Source organism: Periplaneta americana, chromosome 13, assembly GCF_040183065.1.
Source record: "Periplaneta americana isolate PAMFEO1 chromosome 13, P.americana_PAMFEO1_priV1, whole genome shotgun sequence".
Classification (NCBI taxonomy): domain Eukaryota; kingdom Metazoa; phylum Arthropoda; class Insecta; order Blattodea; family Blattidae; genus Periplaneta; species Periplaneta americana.
The window spans coordinates 2,731,544-2,758,354 of NC_091129.1; the positions used below are offsets into that span (position 1 = coordinate 2,731,544).

General features: G+C 37.9%; 2 protein-coding genes across 3 annotated transcripts in view; one reads left to right on the top strand and one right to left on the bottom strand.

The window, feature by feature from the left end:
• The window catches only part of LOC138711687 (uncharacterized), a 1,209,687-nt gene that overhangs the window by 128,756 nt on the left and 1,054,120 nt on the right, over nucleotides 1–26,811 (bottom strand). The window lies entirely within an intron of this gene.
• LOC138711684 (uncharacterized) overlaps nucleotides 12,134–26,811 on the top strand; it is a 37,611-nt gene continuing 22,933 nt past the window's right edge. The window contains exons 1-2 of the mRNA XM_069842812.1: nucleotides 12,134–12,159; nucleotides 14,679–14,827. Coding sequence (XP_069698913.1) covers nucleotides 14,738–14,827 — 90 coding nt within the window. The 5' untranslated portion in view covers nucleotides 12,134–12,159; nucleotides 14,679–14,737. The remainder of the gene's footprint in view (nucleotides 12,160–14,678; nucleotides 14,828–26,811) is intronic.

Below are 26,811 nucleotides of genomic sequence, written 5' to 3' on the forward strand. Positions count from 1 at the left end.
TGGGCACAAGGGCACGCGAGCGCGAGGGCACGATGGCACGAGGGCAAGAGGGCATGAGGGCACGAGGTCAAGAGGGCATGAGGGCACGAGGGCATGAAGCACGAGCGCTTGAGGGCACGAGGGCACGAGGGCATGCGGGCACCAGGGCACGAGAGCGCGAGGGCACGAGGGAACGAGGGCATGAGGGCATGAGGGCTCGAGGGCAGGAGGGCACGAGGGCATGAGGGCACGAGGGCATGAGGGCACGAGGGCATGCGGGCACAAGGGCACGCGAGCGCGAGTGCACGATGGCACGAGGGCAAGAGGGCACGAGGGCACGAGGTCAAGAGGGCATGAGGGCACCAGGGCACGAGGGCACGAGGGCATGAGGGCACGAGGGCATGAGGGCACGAGGGCATGCGGGGACCAGACCACGAGAGCGCGAGGGCATGAGGGCATGACGGCACGAGGGCATGAGGGCACGAGGGCTTGAGGGCACGAGGGCATGAGGGCACGAGGGCATGCGGGCACAAGGGCACGCGAGCGCGAGGGCACGATGGCACGAGGGCAAGAAAGCATGAGGGCACGAGGGCACGAGGTCAAGAGGGCATGAGGGCACGAGGGCATGAGGGCACGAGGGCTTGAGGGCACGAGGGCATGCGGGCACCAGGGCACGAGAGCGCGAGGGCACGAGGGCAAGAGGGCATGAGGGCACGAGGGTTCGAGGGCATGAGGGCACGAGGGCATGAGGGCAAGAGGGCTTGAGGGCACGAGGGCATGAGGGCACGAGGGCATGCGGGCACAAGGGCACGCGAGCGCGAGGGCACGATGGCACGAGGGCAAGAGGGCATGAGGGCACGAGGGCACGAGGTCAAGAGGGCATGAGGGCACGAGGGCACGAGGGCATGAGGGCACGAGGGCTTGAGGGCACGAGGGCACGAGTGCATGCGGGCACCAGGGCACGAGAGCGCGAGGGCATGAGGGCACGAGGGCATGAGGGCTAGAGGGCATGAGGGCACGAGGGCATGACGGCACGATGGCATGAGGGCACGAGGGCACGAGAGCACGAGGGCACGAGGGCACGAGAGCATGAGTGCATGAGGGCATGCAGGAACCAGGGCACGAGGGCATGAGGGCACGAGGGCAACAGAGCACGAGGGTACGAGAGCACGAGGGCAAGAGGGCATGCGGGCACCAGGGCACGAGGGCACGAGAGCAGGAGGGCATGAGGGCATAAGGGCACGAGGGCATGAAGGCACGAGGGCATGAGGGCATGAGGGCATGAGGGCACGATGGGCATGACGGCACGAGGGCATGAGGGCACGAGGGCTTGAGGGCACGAGGGCATGCGGGCACAAGGGCACGCGAGCGCGAGGGCACGATGGCACGAGGGCAAGAAAGCATGAGGGCACGAGGGCACGAGGTCAAGAGGGCATGAGGGCACGAGGGCATGAGGGCACGAGGGCTTGAGGGCACGAGGGCATGCGGGCACCAGGGCACGAGAGCGCGAGGGCACGAGGGCAAGAGGGCATGAGGGCACGAGGGCATGAGGGTTCGAGGGCATGAGGGCACGAGGGCATGAGGGCAAGAGGGCTTGAGGGCACGAGGGCATGAGGGCACGAGGGCATGCGGGCACAAGGGCACGCGAGCGCGAGGGCACGATGGCACGAGGGCAAGAGGGCATGAGGGCACGAGGGCATGAGGTCAAGAGGGCATGAGGGCACGAGGGCACGAGGGCATGAGGGCACGAGGGCTTGAGGGCACGAGGGCACGAGTGCATGCGGGCACCAGGGCACGAGAGCGCGAGGGCACGAGGGCATGAGGGCACGAGGGCATGAGGGCTAGAGGGCATGAGGGCACGAGGGCATGACGGCACGATGGCATGAGGGCACGAGGGCACGAGAGCACGAGGGCATGAGGGCACGAGAGCATGAGTGCATGAGGGCATGCAGGAACCAGGGCACGAGGGCATGAGGGCACGAGGGCAACAGAGCACGAGGGTACGAGAGCACGAGGGTATGAGGGCATGAGGGCACGAGGGCTTGCGGGCTCCAGGGCACGAGGGCACGATGGCATGAGGGCACGAGGGCATGAGGGCTCGACGGCACGAGGGCATGAGGGCACGAGGGCATGAGGGCACGAGGGTATGCGGGCAAGAGAGCATGAGGGCACGAGGGCACGAGGGCGCGAGGGCACGAGGGAACGAGGGCACGAGAGCACGAGGGCACGAGGGCATGAGAGCATGAAAGCATGAGGGCACGAGGGCATGAGGGCACGAGGGCATGAGGGCACCAGGGCACGAGGCCAAGAGTGCACGAGGGCACGAGGGAATGAGGGCACCAGGGCACGAGAGCACCAGAGCATGAGGGCACGAGGGCATGGGGGCACGAGAGCTTGAGGGTACGAGAGCTCGAGGGCACGAGGAGACGACGGCACGGGGCACGAGGGCCAGAGTTTACGGGAGCACGGGGGCAGGAGGGCAGTGGGGAGAGGGGAGAGAAGAGACGAGAGGATATTTTCATAACTCTAACCTACAATCCACAATAACCTGAAATAGCTACTGCTTCACTCCCACCTCATGCACCGACTGATCGTACTGACATTGTTACTTGCGTTTTCGCGTTGAAACTCAAAAACTGAAAGTGGATAGTTTCTAGAAAAAGTATTTGGCATTAAAAGACCATTCAGAGGGAGTATGTTTCATTATTATGGAAGCAAATTACTTTCAAAATGTCTGGTATTCTTCATTAAAAATAAATCTGAAACTTTATTTGAAGGTTAAATGAACTCAGTTTGCAGTATTTGCTGCACAAGCCACTAGTGTTACGTAAAGATAACTGCACAATTAAACTCTTAATTTACTATGACCTGCATTTTCCCGTCCCTTAAGATTTTGATTGGTTTCCTCCAAAACCGTTGACAAGAAACAGCCGAAATAATATGAGCTCTATAGACGGGCAAAGTGACTGTGATGGAATTCTTCCCGTAAAAAGATGAGATGAAGGCAAGTGGGTTACTTTGTGTTCCCACCAAAAATTATTATTCACAATATTCATACTGTAAGTACATCATTAAACTTTATAATATATTTCTGTGAAAAATATTACATCTATAACCTATGTGAATTTACTCTATTTAAAATGCAATAAATCTTACTTGTTCTAGCCTATTGGCGATTTCTTCTCAGGACCAAGGATTGTAGACTTACCTGAAACAAGAGGAAAGAGTTTGAGTGAAGTAAGATTCCGGTGTGATTCAGAAATATTAAGCATTTTTTATTTCAATACCAAAGAACAATAAACTCTCGATTTTCTGAGAGAGGATTATCCGCTTTTCGAATTAACCACGACTTTTTATGGGCTACAAATTGTCGGACTCGACTATAGGCTACATCACAAGCGTCTTCCCTCTCAAACAGTGAGCAGTGACCTTGAAGCTTCCTCCAGTTTGGGGGTCTGGTTTGAGGGTAGATTTTGTATTACATTCCAATAATGCTTACACAGTACGCACAAGTTTTTAATTAGGCGCTTTGAGTAACTGTGTAGCATTCGTTATACAGGGTGTTTAAAAAATACGGGGCATAATTTTAGGTATGTATTTCCCACATGTAGACAATCAAAATAGCTCATAACAACATGTGTTCGGAAATGCTTCATTTCCGAGTTATGGCCTTCACAACAAACTTCCTGGAAAACACCATACCTCATGTTTTAGAAGACACTCCACTGATCAATCGTCAACACATTCACTTCTTGCATGATGGCGCTCCTGCACACTTCAGTCGTACGGCTCGCCGCTACTTGGATCGAAGGTTTCCTGATCGATGGATAGGTAGAGATGGCCCAGTTGCTTGGCCTCCATGCTCACCTGATCTGAACCCTCTCGATTTCTACTTGTGGGGCCATTTAAAATAATTGGTTTATTCGTATCCGGTGCTTGATTTGGAATCCCTTCGGAATCGAATTGTGGCATGTTCTGAGGACATACGCAATACTCCTGGAGTTTGGGATCGTGTTCGCAGGTTAATGAGACATCGATGTGAGGTCTGTATTCAAGCAGGAGGTGGACATTTTGAACATCTTCTGTAATGACAAAGACCTGCGGAAAGAAAAACGTTCCGGTGAATTTCAATGTTGTGAAGGCCATAACTCGGAAATGAAGCATTTCCGGACACATGTTGTAATGAACTATTTTGATTGTCTACATGTGGGAATTACATACTTCAAATTATGCCCCGTATTTTTGAAACACCCTGTATAATTTAAGTCTATATGAAGTTACATCTGTGTTTTAATGTTAAACAATTCAAATTTCTTCTTGAACATACGTATCACCTCAATGGCGGATTATTCGAGGTTTATCTACTCGCAATTACCGTGCATAATCTAGAATACACTGTAATTTCTATTCGTTACAAGATAGTACTATTCAGGACCTGCGAAATGAAGGAAGACACAATATAGGAAAGGGGAGGAGTAATAATAATAATACTTACTTACTTACCGGCTTTTAAGGAACCCGTAGGTTCATTGCCGCCCTCACATAAGCCCGCCATTGGTCCCTATCCTGTGCAAGATTAATCCAGTCTCTACCATCATATCCTACCTCCCTCAAACCCATTTTAATATTATCTTCCCATCTACGTCTCGGCCTCCCCAAAGGTCTTTTTCCCTCCGGCCTCACAACTAATACTCTACATGCATTTCTGGATTCGCCCATACGTGCTACATGTCCTGCTCATCTCAAACGTCTGGATTTAATGTTCCTAATTATGTCAGGTGAAGTATACAATGCGTGCAGCTCTGCGTTGTGTAACTTTCTCCATTCTCCTGTAACTTCATCCCTCTTAGCCCCAAATATTTTCCTAAGAACCTTATTCTCAAACACCCTTAATCTTTGTTCCTCTCTCAAAGTGAGAGTCCAAGTTTCACAACCATACAGAACCGGTAATATAATTGTTTTATAAATTCTAACTTTCAGACTTTTTGACAGAAGACTAGATGACAAAAGCTTCTCAACCGAATAATAACAGGCATTTCACATATTTAAATAATAATAATAATAATAATAATAATAATAATAATAAATATAATAATAATAATACTTACTTACTTACAACTTACAAATGCCTTTTAAGGAACCCGAAGGTTCATTGCCGCCCTCACATAAGCCCGCCATCGGTCCCTATCCTGTGCAAGATTAATCCATTCTCTATCATCATATCCCACCTCCCTCAAATCCATTTTAATACTATCCTCCCATCTACGTCTCGGCCCCCCAAACGTCTTTTTCCCAATAATAATAATAATAATAATAATAATAATAATAATAATAATAATAATAAAATAATAACAGTAATAATAATACTTACTTAGAAATGGCTTTTAAGGAACCCGAAGGTTCATTGCCGCCCTCACATAAGCCCCCATCGGTCCCTATCCTGTGCAAGATTAATCCATTCTCTATCATCATATCCCACCTCCCTCAAATCCATTTTAATATTATCCTCCCATCTACGTCTCGGCCTCCCCAAAGGTTTTCTCCCCAATAATAATAATAATAATAATAATAATAATAATAATAATAATAATAATAATAATAATAATAAAGACCACTGCAACCAATGACCTGGCATGAAACGATATTTCAATTTTCCATCCAATGGCTAGCATACTGATTTCTGGATACAAAGTTTGCCAAAATTAATCCGATATACAAAAATGGAGACAGACATGACTGTGTTAATTATAGGGGAATAAGTATACTAAATACAGGTTATAAAATGTATGCATCTATAATAAAAAATCGCTTTAATGTAATAATGGAACATATAATCAATGAATCTCAAAATGGATTCAGACAAGAAAGATCTTGTTCTAACTGCATATTCGCTGTTTGTCAGATAATTGAAAAACATGGGGAATTCAATTTACCAACATTTATGGCATTCATAGATTATGAAAAAGCGTTTGATAAAGTTAACAGAAAGAAGTTATGGGACATAATGCAACAAAAAGGCATACCACAACACTTAATAACAATAATAAGACATTTGTACACTAATAACCAAATTGTAATTGATTGTAAAGAAGGACAACAAATAGCCAATATAAATAGAGGAGTAAGACAAGGGTGCCCATTGTCACCGTCACTTTTGAATGTGTATGTGGACGACATCGTGCAGAAGTGGCAGATGGATTTGAAAGTACATTTTAAAATATAAAAACATAAACTTAGATACGATACATTTTGCCGATGATCAGGTTTTAATTTGTGATTCCGAAGATGACCTACCAATGACAATATTTAAATTAAACACAATTAGCAAAGAAAATAGCTTAGAGGATTAGAAACTATTAGAGCCAAAATGGTGTTGAATGGAAGACTGATAGAACAAATTAATACTTTTAATTATCTGGGCTGCAATATCTCATATGCAAGAAAAGAAGATTTTACAAATAAAATAAACAAATTTAATTATCTCTGTGGGATAATAAAATAGTACATTATGCAACGAGCCTATAATGGTAGTAATTAAGACGCAAGTATGATTGTTTATAAACGAGCGCAAGCGAGTTTCATAATTTTCATACGAGCGTCTTAATTACCATTATAAACAAGTTTCATACGACTTTTTATGCTCGACCATATTTCTAACTTGAAAGTATTCAAAATTATGGTTATGTGCGAACTGACCTGAATTGTGAGATGTGCGCAGACGCGAAAGTATTGATTTTTTCCGAAGCCGAATTTCATTGACCTTGGCACAGAATAACATGAACATTACTCTGGTATAACCTGAAAATTGATTTAGAATTGAAAAACGAGATGACAAATTGAATTTATTTGAATATTATTTACAATTAACGCTAATTATTATAGTAACAGAACATAACCTTCTGCGACAGTATTGGATTTCAAGCCTCCGTGACTTTTCGCTAATTCTCTTTCGATTGCATATCCGAGAATAATCGATATTTGCGGTTTTATAACGGTACAAAGCTGACTTGTTATTGGCTGAACACCTGTAAGCTGACTTGTCATTGGCTGAACACCTGTACTTTAATGAGTAGGTGTACTTTAATGACATGCATTAAAGGACTGCTACCAGGTGTATAATTACTACATTTCGGCATGGTCGAGCATAAAGAACTTTAAAATACACTAGAAAAGAAATAAGATTAAAATTTTATAAAGTTATGGCAGCCCAAATGTTGCTTTACGGCTCTGAATTCTGGACTCTTAATAAATCCGAAGAAAGAAGAATCGAGATGATAGAAATGAGATTTTTGAGGAGTATAGCAGGCTATATAATTGAAAAACTTACAGAAATAGGAATATATGATATATTTATTTGTCAGTCAACTTTACAATTCACAGTTATGATGGACCTTCACATTTCTGTTTTTCGATCCTCCATTCCTTTAATACATACAACTCTTTTCTATTAATGTATTCTTTGCCGAGTATTTCTTGATTACTTTCTAATGTTCTGTTATAACTGAAATGCTCTACATCCTTCCCTCTCTATCCTCTTCTATTCTCTCCCTCCTACCTAGACTGTCTCCCTTCCAATTCTCGCTCACCTATTAAATATTGCATATTCCTTCCTTAATAATTTGCATTTTTTATTTATTTTCTTCTCTACCCTCACATCCTACCTACTCTTTATCATTATTTTCCAGCTATTTACTCCTACATTACTTGCTAACTTTTCCGTTTACTCTATTTTACAACACTTACATCACTTTTTTTTTTCTATCCTCTATTTATTTATTGATCCCATTCTGTTCGCTTCACTCCTAAATTTCCTATTTTATTATCTCTTTCCATAAATTTATTTCTTTAATACTCCTACAGTTATAGTACCCCTGATACTACCCCCAATCCATAACATTGAAAAACATGAAATATCTAATTCTCTTAATTACACTTGCAATTTCTCTCTCATTCCACTTCTCATTTGTTCAGATTTTTTTTTTCACTTTAATTCTCTTGTATTCACTGTTTGATAGTCTTATCTTATTACACTATTACACTATCTACTTACACTTAACACTTTCTTCTCTGTTCCTTTTCTTACACTTTTGCCACTCCTAACTTTCTTGCACTCACTTTTAGCACTCTTCTTCTTCGCTAATAACTTCTCCAAAGCCCTATCTATTCTGTCCTCACAATCACTAATATCTGGTAGTCGCTTCATTCCTACACTCGTTCTTCTCATGTCTTCTCTTGCATTTCCTCCATTAGTCTTGTCTATGCTCCTGACGTCAGACACTACCAGTTGTTTCCCTAATCCTTCGTCCGCAGTATTTTATATCTGCCTCAAGTTTTGATTTCCTCCTTGGTTTATTCTGGTCAGCTGTTTCGTAATATAGGAATAAATGGAAACAACACGTTGAAAGAATGACTGAAGACCGTATTCCTAAATTAATATTCGACTACAGACGAATTGGTAAACGAAACATAGGTAGTCCCAGGAAAAGATGGCTTCACCAATTTTAAAATTTATATACTTCATGAGACCGGAACGAACTAAACAAGGCTTAAACCATGTGGCCGATGATGATGATGATGATGATGAAGAAGATGAAGTTCGTATGTTCAAAATTAACTTTCAAGAATGAGGAAATCCTGAACTGAGAGCAAAATGTGCGCTTGCCACTTCCTGAAGGAAGAGGAGAACTCAGAATAAAACAACACTATCCAGTATCTCATGCAGAAAAGTGACTATTTCCACTGCTTTATCACGTTTTGGTAGTTGCAATGTAAAGTTTGTAAACTAATCTTCAGTTGCAATAATTTGTACAATAAAAAGTAATGAGTGCGGGAAATGTGTGGTGAACCGTAAGTAATTCCATGAATTTCAAGAGGTTATTCTTTGAAATATATTGTAACTTTTTATACTGAAAACAATGTAATTTTATTATCTCAACAATAACTCTTCACTCTGTACAATTTAACTTCACTCCCGTCAACAATGGGATTTGCTCTCCGCACAGTAACACAGCGTTCGTTATTGCACTCCACAAACAACAATGACAATTTACTTGGACTATTACGAACAACAATGAACTGTTAATCTTAACTAATATTCACAAAGCACTATTTACAACACAGAACTGTCAGTTCTCAGTTCACAGCTCGTTTGTCTTGGCTAGTTCTTCTAGCTCAGTCACTCGCGTTCACAGAATCTCGAACCCCAGACCTTCAGAGACGTTCCGCTGCACTTCGAACTCAGGTCCCCCAACTGCGGTCCACTGCACTCGAACTCCGGGCTTCAGGCTCCACAGTTACGGACACAACTCAAATCGCGCTCTGGTCTCGAAGCTGGCTTCACTGCTACACAACACTAGCTTACTGACTGACTGACGTTCACTTGCGTCTTCTCTTTCATAACCAAACTATAGTTTCTGGAGAGTTCTCCAAAGATTCCACTCTCGAATAATCTGGATTTCCACTCTCGACGGACTTCTGGACGATTCGGGAGGGTCCGTCCCCCCCTTCACTCCGCACGTAGCAGTTTGCTTCCTTCCTCACTCGGCAGTAGCAGATGCGCGCGCAACCTCCCCTCGCCGCGTTGCCGTAATACACCCCCTCTGCCCTCTCAGCATGCAGATGCTTCCCGTACCAGCGTTTCGTCTGCCGCGCGCCCTGTCGGACACGTGTTCGAACCCCGGTGCAGCTGTCACAATATCAAACTTAATTCAATTTTGCTCGTTTTTGTTTCCGTTTCGAGATAAGAATTGTTTTATATTATGAAATATTATTTTGATAGCGTGTTTTGGGAAACCCTTTGATTTAATTCCCAATATGCTCAGTAAATTTAAGAGAGGAGTGTATTATGATAATGAATGATTGAAAGAATTTTAGTTTTGTCCTTAAAATATGCAGAAATTTGATACGAACAAATGTAACAGTTTAAAATTTCCTTTCAGAACGCAAATTTATATTAAAAAAAAAACTACATATCCCTTTCTGGGTAATTTTTGTTGTAAAATATTACTTACTATCTGCTCATTGATTTCACTTTTTAAATTTTAATTAAACACGCTTCTGATTCATCTTTCAATAGTATGGAAACTTTTTATACACTTTTACAAACCCCGTAGGAAACAATTTTGGTAAGAAGCGAGTATTCAATTTCAACCATACACTTTCCCGCCGATACAAGTCTGTCTCCAATACTGCTATGTCAACGGACGTGTGCGAATCAAAGGTTACTCAGACTCCACAGAAACAAGGTTTTCCATCGTTTTTCATCACTTCCGGCGCCCCATTCCAACGAACCGATGAGAAACTGAGTGTGTCGAGCTTTCAACCCAGAACCACGCATTCCACGGAACGTGGCGTTTCCAGAGGTTTGATATTCTGGATCGAATCGTGGGAGACACGACGGAGGACCGACTGTCTTTGGAGCGATCCCGGCCTGTCTACTTGACGCTTACATAGTAGCAATTTCTCTCTCTGACACACAACACATACGGTAGTCATGTTATATGCATGTGGTCGAGTTAATTTGCTGTAAAATTAAAATATGTAACTTAATGACCAAGCCCCGGATTCTTAGCTTCGAATCAATTTTGTTGCTATCTCCTTACTCTCGAAATATTGCTTTTCTTATTCGTTTTATGTAGCAAAGCGTAACATTCATAAATTCAATATGACCTAAAAAGACCTAATTCGTAGGTTAGGACTTAGAGTGTCCTAAAAAGAGGCAATCTTTACCAAGCCGTTGTAATACATTAACAGTATGTTGTTTATTTTAATCTCTTTTCCCGTAAAATCATATAAATTCCTAAACATAAGATTTAAAATCCTAAAACATAAATTGGAAAACCTAATTTTAATTTCTTAAAACCTATAACTTTTGTGCTTGGTAATGAGGTACGTCACAGGCCTTATATTTTTATATTCTCATCATTCATGTCTTGGCCTCCTCAACTTTCAAACCCACCGTCCGTTACTGCTGAACTCCATAAATCATTACGCACTCTGTAATCAATAATAAAATTATTATTATTATTATTATTATTATTATTATTAAATTTATTATTATATTAGTATATGATTATGTTCCGTGACCAGAATATTGTACGAAATGGAAATATAAAAATTGGAGATTTATCCTTCGAAGAGGTGGAAAAATTCAAATATCTTGGAGCAACAGTAACAAATATAAATGACACTCGGGAGGAAATTAAACACACAATAAATATGGGAAATGCCTGTTATTATTCGGTTGAGAAGCTCTTATCATCCAGTCTGCTGTCAAAAAATCTGAAAGTTAGAATTTATAAAACAGTTATATTACCGGTTCTTCAGTATGGTTGTGAAACTTGGACTCTCACTCTGAGAGAGGAACATAGGTTAAGGGTGTTTGAGAATAAGGTTCTTAGGAAAATATTTGGGCTAAGCGGGATGAAGTTACAGGAGAATGGAGAAAGTTACGCAACACAGAACTGTACGCATTGTATTCTTCACCTGACATAATTAGGAACATTAAATCCAGACGTTTGAGATGGGCAGGGCATGTAGCACGTATGGGCGAATCCAGGAATGCATATAGAGTGTTAGTTGGGAGACCGGAGGGAAAAAAGCCCTTTGGGAAGGCCGAGACGTAGATGGGAGGATAATATTAAAATGGATTTGAGGGAGGTGGGGTATGATGATAGAGACTGGATTAATCTTGCACAGGATAGGGACCGCTGGCGGGCTTATGTGAGGGCGGCAATGAACCTTCGGGTTCCTTAAAAGCCATTTGTAAGTAAGTAAGTTAACTTATAACGAAAGTCATATCACAACGAAAAAAATTATTTCTATACCTAAGGATATAAATTGCAGGGAACATGTTTTATCAAACATCAGAGCCCGGTATTGAATAAACTCGTTCTATAAACGGCAAAAGACGCAATTTAAATGTTAATGCCCTCTCTTTGTTCGACGTGCAGCACAAAAGATGTGACGCGCGCCAGTCCTTACTGCTGCCTCGTTTTGCAGTTCACAGTCATTACTCCACAGCCTTGTAGGCTCAAGAAACCCGCTGTGTGCCCTCGCTAAAGTCATGGAAGTAGCGGAAAGCAAAACTTAAATTTATCCCATGGTAACACAGGTGAAAAGTATTGGATGTTGTCACGAATCATGCTTAGTAGTGCATGACGGGATGTGATGATCTATAAGGTAGGCCTACTTGTATCATAACACGTAACTTAATCTAAGGTTGTTCTCCGATATTATGATTCAAATGGTTTGTTATGTCATAGCTTGTGCATGATTTGATCACTAAGGAGCGGATTCCTATGTAATTAAATATTCTTTTTGCGTGTGATAAAACACAATTAACAAACTTACAAATTCTGAACATGAAGTTTCAAGTTTAAAACCCGAATTTTATTTCACATAAAAACACATATTTTCACAAAAAAAATGATGTAAATACATATTTTCAGGAAATCTATTATAAACACATAAATCTTGGAGTTTTTTTTTTACTTAAATAATTTTTTTTACAAGAATTTTTAAATATTCTAAAACTAAATCAATTATAAAAGTCAGAAGCACGTTATCTTTTTAAGAATTCTTGGTTGCTTCGTGTTTCTAAGCGCTGTGTGGTGTATCCGTGATCCATTTTTGTAATAGTATCGCCTCAAGTTCTGAGAACTGCTAGGCAGCATATCAGTGTTATTATTAGAGAATAAATTAACATGGACAAGGAGGAGAGATCTCGCAACACATAATTAGGAATGTTTATTGTTGCTGAAGATGATTTCATTCCACGCTTTGTTTGTGAAACACAACAGATAAGAGCTCCGGTATGAACATTATTTAATTTAAACAAATCTCTCGCCTCTCGCTCATTTCTATCAAGTAAGGCAATATATCTTGTTGTGATTCCCTGTTATCGGGCTTCGTCAATCGATATCCTTCAAGATATACTGAAAGATGTTGTTAAAAAAAACTATTTAGCTTTCCTATTAGCAAATCTATGCTTTTTGTGTGGCACCATAAAAAAGCTCGAAACATCCAAAAACCTGTTGTCTGAAACAGGGAGGTGCGTGACGTGGAAATTAAAGTAGACTCGCTACCAGGTTCAGAAGCACAATTACTAAGGGACAAATTCCAGAATGTGTTTGGGAAAAACAGTGGATATAAAAAAAATGTGTAAAGTTGCTCAAGTATTGGAGGGTGTGCCTGTAGGTGAAATTGACGGTGTTTGTGTTTGTGACATTCCTCTCTTTAAATATGCACGTCTGACGTCCTGTGATGTGGAAAGATCGTTTTCACAGTATAACTCGTTGTTCATAGAAAATCGGCATGCTTTTGTGATGGAGAATTTGGAGATGACCTTTGTTGTTCACTGCAATTCTTGGCCAACTACTAGCACTCAAGTGTGGTTGGTGAGTACCTAGTAACATTTTTTTTCAAGCTAAGTTAGGAATTTTTGTCATATTTAAAAAAAAATATATTTATTTTTAGCAAATATTTTCGTACATTTTAGCACATAAAAAAATAAATATATTTACATTTTTTAGCACATAAAAATCCGCTCCCTAGCGATCACATTCATTCATTCATTCATTCATTCATTCATTCATTCATTCATTCATTCATTCATTCATTTTCATTCATAATTTTCTGCCCAGTGACTTTCCTCACACAATCATAACACGTTTAATAAATATACAGTGAAATGTACATTCATGTAGTAATCTGCCAATACTCTTCTTACCTCCACATCCATTCTAAACCGTTTACTTATGACCGAAACCAATAGTAGCAATTGAATATTTGGCGATTGGCGGTATTTCGCGGTGGATTATGGAGTACAGAAGATGTAGTTTGACATCATATCCGTCGCACCGATATCAAGCATATTTGCTTGGAGTGCTCCCGCCTTTCTTTTTATCCTCTCAGATAGTAACGTAAAGAATTTTCAGTTTGAAATGTTGGCAAACAAAGAAACAAATGTTAGGGAAGCGATAAAATTAAACAAATCCTAGGAAAGCGATAAAAATTGTGCGACAAGCAGCCATGATTGGTTGAAAGATATCCTTTCGTACCGTTTTATTGGTCAAAAGTAGTATGACGTAGTCAAATGTTATGTTTTATTTAACGACGCTCGCAACTGCAGAGGTTATATCAGCGTCGCCGGATGTGCCGGAATTTTGTCCCGCAGGAGTTCTTTTACATGCCAGTAAATCTACTGAAATGAGCCTGTCGCATTTAAGCTCACTTAAATACCATCGACCTGGCCCGGGATCGAACCCTCAACCTTGGGCATAGAAGGCAGTGTGACGTAGTAAAAGTGTATTAGTCGTATTGTAATTATAGCAATTGTAATTACGTATTACCATTGTACAACTAATAACAAATGTTGATGTACATTTTCATGTATTTTCAGCCTATTCCAGTAGCTTATGCAGTTGGCAGTGTCGTACAAATAGATCCGTTTGGAAGAATAGTCTAAATTATACACAGTTAAGATTCAATAATTAATTAAAGCGATAAAATGTTATAATTATTACCAATGAAGCTATAATGAAATAAAATTAAAGACCAATAAATTACTCTAAAGATATGTATGCAGAGAACGTCTTCACACATAGAAAGTCGCGGTTTTATAGCTCAATTAGAATGCTGTTTGAGAATTGTAACACCGATTACGAATGCAGATAAGTGAGAGCGTTTAATGGCTGCAGCAGGCAGTAAAGCTTGCAACAAACACAGGGTCAAGACGCGACGGGACAGCGGCTGCATCATGAAGCGAGACACGATCACGATCTGCATCCTGGCACTGGGGGTGCTGTGCGGCGCGGAGGAGGACGAGGAGGACAGTGAGGAGGACGAGGTACCAAACTCTTTGGATACATTACAAAATAAAGTAATGATACCTGTAAACCAATTAAAGAATATATAAGAAATCCTTTCTCATCACTTTCACTGAAATCTTTTATATAACAGGACTAGTGCTTACGTAACACCACCCCTCGAAATGTTGTCCTGGCTCCGTCTAGAAGATCGTAGGAAAATCCACTGTCTTTCCCTTCTCTTTCACATATTGCATTTCTCCACTTCTGTCTATCTTGCGTCTCGTTTTCAAAATTTATCCACCCATCATAACCTAGACACACGATCACAACACTCCTCAATATTATCCATTCCCTCCCACCGAACATCCTCATATTCATCTTCTTTCACTGTGGCTGTTCCTCGACTTTGGAATTCCCTACCGAGTAATGTCAGGGACTGTCAGACATCAAACCAATTTAAGAATAGGCTAACGAAATATTTTTCTAACAATTATTGTCAACAATAATAGCTGTTTCAGGTTTCTCAATGTTTAATGGTTATATATATCTCAGATAAATATCTAAATTATATCTATTATTATTATTATTACTATTATTATTATTACTACTATTATTATTATCATCATCATTATTGTTATAACTATTTCTTACCAGTGTTTATTATTGTCACACTAACATTAGTTATCCAACTTTCATTATTTACTTTCATGTTGTTTTATGATCTAGATATTAATGTAATAACTATGTAAGCAAATGTATTTAATTAGAATTAGAGTCTGGCTGGGCGGAAGAGAAGGCCTCCTAGCCTTAGCTCTGCCAGATTAAATAAATAAATAATTAATTATTAATTTGTAAAATTTAAGGTCCCGGGGCCTTGAAATCTGGCACAGGTGGAGATGGATTCAGAGAGTGCCCCTCTGTGAAGATTGGAGATCCAATCGATGATCAAAACAAATTGGGGGACCGAATTATATCTTGATAATCCATGTTGAATCTTTCGTACACTACTTTTTTTAACACTTGAATATAAATAATTGATTAAATGGCGATCTTACTCGTGTTAATTATGTAAGCATGTGAGGCTTACAGCTGTTTCGGTGCTTCTTCATACCATCCTCAGAGCCTACTAGATCTCGGCGTCATCTCGAACTTCGCTGCCTGTTGTGTGGGTGCGTTCGATTGTTGAAAAGTGTTGAAATGTGATGTCAAATAGTGTGTGTGTTCTGAAATTGATCTGTGTGTTGAGAATTTGATCAGGGTGTGTTTTAGTGTGTTTGTATATTTCGTATTGTTCTAGTGTGTTGAGTTTTTGGTTTTTGGGTTATACGTGTAGGATTTCCATGTCTGTATTTATGCCATTGTATGTGTGGTTAGCATTAGTTATGTGTTCGACATATGCAGATGTATTGTGTCCTCTGGTTATTGCTTTAATGTGTTCTTTGTATCGAGTTTGGAATGATCTGCCTGTCTGTCCAATGTAGAAACTGTCGCAACTATTGCATGTGAGATTGTATACGCCTGTGTGGTCGTATTTATTAGTTTGTGTTGTTTGAGTGTTGAGATGTCTTTGTAGTGTGTTTTCTGTTCTGTATGCTATGTTGTATTTCTGCTTTCTGAATGAAGATGCCATCTTATGTGTGTGCTTTTGTTTTCAAATGTTAGTGTGATGTATTTCTTGTGTTCTTGTGTTTGTGTTGTGTTTTGCGTGTTTTGTGTTTGTTAAGTTTTTGTTTTGTCTTTCTCATGATGTTGTCTATTATGTTTGGATTGTATCCATTTTCTTGTGCTATGTATTTGATTGTGTTCACTTATTCATTGTAGTGTTGTGAACAGAAAACACACTACAAAGACATCTCAACACACAAAAAACACAAACAAATAAATACGACCACACAGGCGTATACAAACTCACATGCAATAGTTGCGATAAGTTTTACATTGGACAGACAGGCAGATCATTCCAAACACGCTACAAAGGACACTTTAAAGCAATAACCAGAGGACACAATACATCTATATATGCCGATCACATAACCAATGCTAACCATACATAAAATGACATAAATACAGACATGGAAATCCTACACATACAACCCAAGAACCAAAAAACTCAACACACCAGAACAATACGAAATACACAAACACACTAAAACACACTCCGAACAAATTCTCAACACACAGATCAATTTCAGTACACACACACTATTTGACTCCACTCTTTAACACCTTTCAACAATCAAACACACCCACATAACAGGCAGAGAAGTTCGAGATGACGCCGAGATCTAGTAGGCTCTGAGGATGGTGCGTGAAGCACCGAAACAGCTGTAAGCCGCACAAATCTTACATAATTAACACGAGTAAGATCGCCATTTAATCAATTATTTATATTCAAGTGTTAAAAGTAGTGTACGCAAGATTCAAAATGGTTTAATAAAGTATTTTATATAACAAGACTAGTGATTAATTTGTAAAATTTGAAGTCCCGGGGCCTTGAAATCTGGCACAGGTGGAGATGGATTCAGAGAGTACCCCTCTGAGAAGATTGGAGATCCAATCGATGATCAAAACAAATTGGGGGACCGAATTATATCTCTATGGAGGAAGCAGAGAAGGTAGACTGGGTTTAATCTGGTTTCGTCTAGGAGCCTGGAGGCCACTTAAAATCGTCAACGAAGAGGGGGCGAGTATATGTCCTCTTTGCGGTAGAGGCGAGACATCACACTATATTTTATCGGAGTGTGAAGCCACAGAAGCTCTGAGGAAACGATTCCTGCCAGAGTCCTTCATTACATCTGGCAGGGGGCACCTGGCAACATACAATATGTTAAATAACGTTAAATTCTGTGACAGTGTGGGGAAATTTATGGTAAAAGTTCGACAGTTGAGGGTGGAACTGGCCGAGGGGGAGGGAGCCGAGGAAATAAGGGAAAGAGTTATTAATTAGTGTTGTAATGAGTAGTATTAACACTGAGCGAATGAGGCAATTAGGGGATAATGGTCTTTTTGTATTTATTGTCTTTTTTTCTATTTGAATTTTATTGCGTGTGTATGTTTTTTATGTATTATCTTTATATTTATTAGTTGGACTATTTCGTGCAGTTTCAATAAGGAATTGAATTGTATTAAGGAATATATATATATACATACAGTGTGGACCATTTAAGTTGATACTGTACAATATCTCCAAAACTAAGCGTTGTAGAAATAAATGTCTTTAATAAAAGTTGCTTGATATTATGGGGTAAAGTAAATGCCATTTGTCGTGTTTTATTTTGAGGACACTGTGATGGTTATTTTAGGGTCAATTTAATTTTTTTTAAATAGGAACCTACATTTTTATGTTGTTTCCTTATTACTCATAAAAAAAAAACTAAACAACATTTGTATGAAGCAGTTTGCGATTGTTCTTACACCAACGTAAATAACAACAAAAATTATGAATGGCTGTGTACGAAGAGCGCAATGGATGGTTGGACCCATTCGAAACAGTCCAGCATCACAGCAGGCGAGGAGGCAATGAGACATTGTGTTCGCTGTTTTGTAACCATTGTGGACCATTTAAGTTGATACTGTCCAATATCTCCAAAACTAAGCATTGTAGAAAGAAATGTCTTGAATAAAAGTTGCTTGATAGTATGGAGGAAAGTAATAGTAATATACGTTACAAGAGCGGTATGTTGAAGTTTTCATGTTCGAGGAAAAGATTGAAAAAGCGAAACGTAGTTGAGCTTTTTTAATTTCCGAGAACATGAAAACAAACATACCGCTCGTGTATCGTACATTATTTTGTGCGAAGATCGTTTATTACATACCTGAAAGACGAATTTCTAATTAGTTGCAATGAAATCTTCATCTTGGTTTCTGTTCAATGACGGCAACTTTTAAAAACAAAAAGATCTATCTTCAACATTGTTGCTATAAAATGTTTTCTGTGTTTACTATATTCCAGCAGGCCGTGATATTCGTCTGTCTTTTTTTCCTCCCAGTCTATAAATGCGAACTTAAAACAAACGGTAAGGTTATGTAATGATTTATTTTTCATTTTAATATTTTAACAATATTATTTATATAACATATTGCAGTAATAACATCGGCATCTGGAATCTTGTTGATTTTTTCACGGCTTCCTTAATGTTACTTGCATCAGGAATGCAATAACTTTTGTGGAGTAGTAGACTTTACTTAATTTTTGCAAATATTTAAAAACAATAATTAACATTGCAATTCAGGTGAAATTGCAGTGGTAAGTTTCCAATTTATAATTATTACTATGTTAAACGTCTCTAAAAATAATATGTTAAAAGCCTAAAGCAGTAAAATGAATGTGGCGCTTAAGCGGTAAGAAGAGGGAAATTGTTATGTGTGTTACGTTGGGAATACTGAATGTGATATTTCACACTTACCGCGTATTGGTTCTGTGCGGAAACCAAGCAAATAGGCACATCTCGCACAAATACCATTTGTCGTGTTTTATTTGAAGAACGTTTGGATGGTCATTTGAGGGTCAAGGTACTTTTTTAAATGGGAGCCAATATTTTTTATTTTGTTTTCTTATTCCTCATCACAAAATAAACAGATTTTGTAAAACCATTTTGTAGTACACGGTTCTTCCCCTGGTTTAAGAACAATCGTAAAGTGCTTCATACAAGAGGTTGTTTAGTTTTTTATGAGGAATGAGAAAACAACAAAGAAAATGTAGCTTCCTATTTAAAAAAAATAAATTGACCCTAAAATAACCATCACAACGTCCTGCAAATAAAACACAACAAATGGAATTTACTTTCCCACATAATATCAAGCAACTTTTATGAAAGAAATTTATGTCTACAACGCTTAGTTTTGGAGATATTGTACAGTGTCAACTTAAATGGTCCACCCTGTATATATATATATATATATATATATATATATATATATATATATATATATATGTGTGTGTGTGTGTGTGTGTGTGTGTGTGTGTGTGTGTGTGTTTCACTGTGTTTTTTCCTCTTTTCATATCTTACATTTATTTTATTTTTCTTATTTTTGTGAAATTTGGTTCGAAGTAAGATTAGTTGTAATTGTGATAATTAATGATAAGGGTAATAATAATGATAACTGTTGTTTTACTATTTTATTATTAGTAGTATTATTTTCGTTTCCTTTCAAGATTCAAACTGTGCATAGTTATAGCACGGGCTCGTGCGAAGGATCTTGTGTACATGAGTTTGTATAATTTATTGTGTATCAATAAATGCACTAGTTTTTCCCGTCGGATTCTAAAATAGGCCATAGAAATGATCTACATAAAAATGCTAATAAAACCAGGAATATTAATTTGATTTATATTTTAAATAATATTTTAATGACATTATTATTAAATATTAGGTACTAATTCACCTTTTATAAATAACGGTAAAAATAGGCTACAGATGTTTTCATTATTTTGTAACATTTGCCAGTAGAGTTGCCAACCCTCACATATTTCCCGGGATCTCTAGTATTTGCCCGTAATTTTCAACAGACTCCCGGCTCCTGTATTTTCCTTCTCTTCGAGCACTTTTGTACCTCATTTTTGCATAATATAAAAATAATTATTCTAAACATCTAAACATTTGATTTTGCAGTGAATGATGATTGTTTATGTGATGAGTTTTGTTGTTAAAAAGGTGCATTTTAATGTGTAGTCTTTATAGAAAGTAGTGCTTGCCAAGAATGGGTTTTAGTGTTCAACCCGTTAAAATGAAACAGTGTACATGAAACGCAGAGATATCTGAATAACATAGTCTAGGACGTTGCAAACAAAATAACTACGGACCTCCTAGAAATCCGTTCCCTAATAATAATAATATATACCCTGGAAGAAATAATATTTTTCACTTTGAACTTGAAAGCGATTAAGGTCGGGCAGCTCCTAATGTCTGTACCTAATGAATTCCAAGAACGGATAGTGTCAATTGTAAAAGATGAAGAATACGCAGCTGTTGTGTGGAGAGGGACTGACAATAGATCTTCGTGTTGTGACCGGGTGTACAGATTATAATGTGGGGATAGATTATGGAATCGTGATGCAAGATCAGATTATGTACTTAATACAAGCTGTAACAGGGGACGAGAACCATGAAGAATAAGGTTAAATAATATTTGCTTACTACATTTGTCGCAATGAATGGAGCATTTATAAAATGCAGCCAGTTCAAAGCAAGAGAATAAGATTAAGAACATTTTATCTGTATTGTATTGTATTGTATTTATTAACATTCCATGGTATTTATATGCTTACAGCTAGAATATGGAACAAGTCAAAAAACTTAATACTATTATAAAGTCTTAATTTATAGTCACAGTCTAGATGAAATATATACAGACGAGATTTACAATATAGTCTACTAGTACAACACAAAGTTTTAGTATCAATTTCATGAAGCGTTATTGAATGTCATGAATTTTCCTACACAATAGCAGGCGTGAGAAATTAGGTACTTCTTTAATTTGGCCCTAAATAATCTTATGTTTTGAGTTTCATTTTTTATATCGATAGAGAGGCTATTGAAAATTTTTACTGCCATATAACGCACTCCTTTTTGATAGCACGATAGACTTGCCGATGGAGTATGAAAGTCATTTTTTTGACGTGTATTTATGCTATGAACTGTTGAATTAGTTACAAAGTTTTCACGATTACATACGAGGAAGATTATTAATGAAAAGATATACTGACAAGCCATGGGAATTATTTGTAGTTTTTTGAGAATAGTCCTACACGATTCCCTAGATTTCGCACCTACTATTATTCTAATTACTCTTTTTTGTAATAGAAATATATTGTTACTATCTGTGGAATTTCCCCAGAATATTATTCCATAACTCATTACCGAGTGGAAGTATGCAAAGTATATTGTTTTTAAGGTATTGATATTTACTATCTTTTGCATAGATCTAATAGCAAAACAAGCTGAATTTAGTTTGGGGGTAATTTCTTTAATATGATGAACACATTATCGATTTTTAAGCCAAGAAATTTGGTTGTTGTTGTTTCTAATAGGGATCTATTGTTAATTATTGCGCTAGAAATTTGCGACGTTGAATTTGGACAGGATTTAAATTGAATTATGTTAGTTTTGATTCATCTCGCAGTTGCTCTACTTTTCTCCGAATACGTGATAATGAAGATAAAGAACAAATGCTGAAAAAGCGGTAACAGTCAGATAAAACCCTGCTGAAGAATTTTAGTTTTTATTCATTTCTATTCTGAGCTGTCGGTACTCGATCCCGAGTCTGTCACATATGAAAATTCTGCTCTGTGACATTAACTGTTCGACTGCGATATTAGACTATCACAAAAATGTTATGCGAAGAGGCAACCGAATATTTTCCACTGCTGAGCGAACGAAAGAAACGATGTGAAGGGCAGACTGTAGCTGGCTATCTAATTCGCCTTACATTCCTTATGGCCAGTGCCTCAATTACATCTCCATTGAAAACCAAAGATACTGCGATTCATATCAGAGACGCGTAACCATGACAACAATAAAGAGCAGGCAAAGCTGCGCTGTATAAACTTTATGCTTCAATTATTCTCTAAACGGCTGGTAGCAACAACAAAATTCCAACTATTAAAGAAATGGTACTTGGAGCTTTAACATTGAGATAACAGCATTATTATAAATCCGATGAAGTTAATTAACAAAGGAGAGGGAGACCAACTGTTGCTGTATGCGTCGGGCAGATGGAATTTCGTCAATATTCATCAGATCATCACTAATTTAAGTAGTTACTTCGTAATTATGAGATATCATCCTTCGAAATAACTTGAGACGACTTGAAATATTTAGGTAGGTACACACAAATCAGATACAGTGTACTTTCCCTCAGACAGCGCACTGAACGGAATACTGTAAGTAGACAACGTAAACAACGTCAGATGAATACAGTGTGTGTAAGATGTACAGATACATACGCATAAATAAGGTGTACAGAGGAATAAAATCATTTCATTTTCACACAAATATTTTTGTTTGTAACGTTCGACTCGGTAATTTCCGGACCAGGGTTCCTTATCGCATCGTCTCTGTATTCCTCATCCTTCACTGTTGCTACCTCTCGTCACTGGAACTCTCTGCCGCCTGAAGTCAAGGGCTGCCGAACATTGAATTCTTTCAAATCCAAGTTAGAAAATTATCTTATGACGAGTTGCCAAACTAACTTACTATTATGACAAGTGTTGTATTGCATGTTTCCACGTATTCACATTTTTTTTATGTTCTAATGATATTCAACTTATTTTATATTTTTGTTTTCATATTTTCCGATAATGTTATATCTCTAATGTGATAATTGAGCTATATATAATCTTAATTTTCCTTATTGTGTGTACTTACAAATATTGTATTCACTGTATACTTTGTACTGCACTATTTTATTACTATTATTATTATTATTATTATTATTATTATTATTATTATCATCATTATTACTATTCTTATTCTTATTATTATTATTATTATTATTATTATTATTATTATTATGAATAATTGTCTTTTTTTTGTATGCCTCATTTATTTTGACCTGCTGTTCACATATTATTATGCTTTTTTCTTTCTTTCTGTATGTTATATATATTAGGTCTGATTTCTTCTTATTTGTTGTTTATTTATTATTATTATTATTATTATTATTATTATTATTATTATTATTATTATTATTATCTTATTCAGTTTTGTGTGTAAAATTGTAGTGTAATTTGTAAATTTGTAGTGTTTTTGTAACGCAGTCTTTACTCCTGGTTGAGTGTTAGAGAAGGCCGTATGGCCTTAACTCTGCCAGGTTAAATAAATCATTATTATTATTATTATTATTATTATTATTATTATTATTATCTCAAATTGATACATGTGCCCTTCGTCATCATCCCTGAAAGTTTGTAACACCACCTCGGAAACACCCTGTATACAAGCTCACACACTGTTTCCTTATCCACTGCTCTGAGGATGACCAGAACACAGCGGTCAAAACGTCAGCCACCAGAACCAAGACATCGCGGTATAGGCCAAGCCCGGAAGTTTCTCCACAGACCAGACCTACGTTTGGGCTACAACCCGCATCATCCAGAAAACTAGCCACTCTTGACGGATCCTATATAGATATGATCTTTATTGGACATTTGAAAGAACTAAAATACAAACTCTTGCTCCTCATATTAATGGCGATTATCTTCCTTATACCTATTTTCTTTCAGAGTATTATCTTCATTTGAATTATGTGTTTTGTCATATGACTGCAGAAGGATTAATCTTTCGTCAAATGACGCCATTTTATTTTGATCCTTCCAGCGTTCTCCGTCAGCCTCTTTTTTTATGCGCTAGCTAGAAAGTTGCACAACGCAGAACTGCACGGATTGCATTCTTCACCTGACATAATTAGGAACATTAAATCCAGACGTTTCAGATGGGCAGGGCATGTAGCACGTATGGGCGAATCCAGAAATGCATATAGAGTGTTAGTTGGGAGGCCCGAGGGAAAAAGATCTATAGGGAGGCCGAGACGTAGATGGGAGGATAATATTAAAATGGATTTGAGGGAGGTGGGATATGATGATAGAGACTGGATTAATCTTGCACAGGATAGGGACCGATGGCGGGCTTATGTGAGGGCGGCAATGAACCTGCGGGTACCTTAAAAGGCATTTGTAAGTAAGTAAGTAAGTAAGCAAGCAAGTAATTAGTAAGTAAGTACGTAAGTACTTGGCTTCTCGTTTTCAAAATTTATCCGCATATCATCAGCTAAGTACAAGATCTCATCATAACAATTTACTCATTATACCCTACCACAAGACATCTTTATATTCTTCATCCTATACAATTTCAGTTGCTAGAAATTGGAACTCGCTTCCGAGTGATGTAAGGGGTTGTTGGACAATAGCTTCATTTAGGTCAAAATTACATAAATTCTTACTTAACAGATGAATTGCTGATTAATATTTGTTACTTATAATGAAACTAACATCTGTCCATTCTTATTATTATTATTATCATTAATTTCTCTAAATAGATTTACAAAACCTCTAATGGCAATTACATTATTATTCTCATTATAGAAATAGAAATATATATATTCTCCCTGTAACATAGTCCTAGTAAGCTTATATTAAATTAATTTTCATCATTTTACTAGCTATCTCAAATATTAAATTAATTATAATTCATTGAATTAAATTAGCTCATAAATTAAGTTACTACTTTACCTTATAGATTTATCTAAATTTAAATAAATGTGTAGTGAAGATTATTGCTGGAGAACCTTTTAAGTGTAGTGAAAATATTTGTAATTTAAATTTATGTATTGTATTGATTAAGACTGGTTGAGTGGAAGAGAAGGCCTTATGGCCTTAACTCTGCCAGCGAAAATAAAACATTATTATTATTATTATTATAAGTAAGTAAGTTAGTAAGTAAGTACGTAAATAAGTACGTAAGTAAGTTAGTAAGTAAGTAAGTACGTAAGTAAGTAGGTAAGTAAGTAACTACGTAAGTAAGTAAGTTAGTAAGCAAGTACGTAAGTAAATAAGTTAGTAAGTACGTAAGTAACTTAGTAAGTACGTAAGTAAGTAGGTAAGTAAGTAAGTACGTAAGTTAGTAAGTAAGTACGTAAGTAAGTAAGTATGTTAGTAAGTAAGTACTTATGCAAGTAAGTACGTAAGTAAGTTAGTAAATAAGTACGTAAGTAAGTTAGTAAGTAAGTACGTAAGTAAGTAAGTTAGTAAGTACGTAAGTTAGTAGGTAAGTACGTAAGTAGGTAAGTAAGTAGGTAAGTAAGTAAGTACGTAAGTTAGTAAGTAAGCAAGTTAGTAAGTAAGTAAGTAAGTAAGTTAGTAAGTAAGTAAGTTAGTAAGTAAGTAAGAAAGCAAGTTAATTAGTAAGTAAGTTAGTAAGTAAGTAAGCAAGTTGGTAAGTAAGTACGTAAGTAAGTAAGTTAGTAAGTAAGTAAGTACGTAAGTTAGTAAGTAAGTGCGTAAGTAAGTTAGTAAGTACGTAAATAAGTAAGTTAGTAAGTAAGCAAGCAAGTTAGTAAGTACGTTAGTAAGTAAGTACGTTAGTAAGTAAGTACGTAAGTAAGTTAGTAAGTAAGTACGTAAGTAAGTAAGTTAGTAAGTAAGTACGTAAGTAGGTAAGTAAATAAGTAAGTTAGTAAGTACGTAAGTAAATAAGTTAGTAAGTACGTAAACAAGTAAGTACGTAAGTAAGTTAGTCAGTAAGTACGTAAGTAAGTAGGTAAGTAAGTACATAAGTTAGTAAGTACGTAATTTAGTAAGTAAGTACGTAATTTAGTAAGTACGTAAGTAAGTAAGTTAGTAAGTAAGTACGTAAGTAGGTAAGTAAATAAGTAAGTTAGTAAGTACGTAAGTAAATAAGTTAGTAAGTACGTAAACAAGTAAGTACGTAAGTAAGTTAGTCAGTAAGTACGTAAGTAAGTAGGTAAGTAAGTACATAAGTTAGTAAGTAAGTACGTAATTTAGTAAGTAAGTACGTAAGTTAGTAAGTAAGTATGTAAGTTAGTAAGTAAGTACATAAGGTATTAAGTAAGTACGTAAGTAAGTTAGTAAGTAACGTACGTAATTAAGTACGTAAGTAAGTTAGTAAGTATGTAAGCTAGTAAGTAAGTACGTAAGTAAGTAAATAAGTAAGTTAGTAAGTACGTAAGTAAGTAAGTAAGTACGTAAGTAAGTTAGTAAGTAAGTACGTAACTAAGCTGAACGTTCAGATAGTGCTTCTGTTTCATCGCTGACGTCACCGCAAATAAAACGCCTGGAGCTTGCAGGCTTCTGTGTTCACTTCTAAAACGTTTCGGGAAATCATTGTGAAAGCTTGTATTAAATAACCTGACCGTAAGCTTTGGCGTTCACGTTATTTTTCATTGTAAATGTCCCTTTTGTTGATTATGGTCGGTTTAGCTTGATTCTATGGATACTTAATTCTTAATAGTTCTTAATTTAGACGGCCATGAATTCGTGATCTTAGAACCTTTCCAACTTTATATA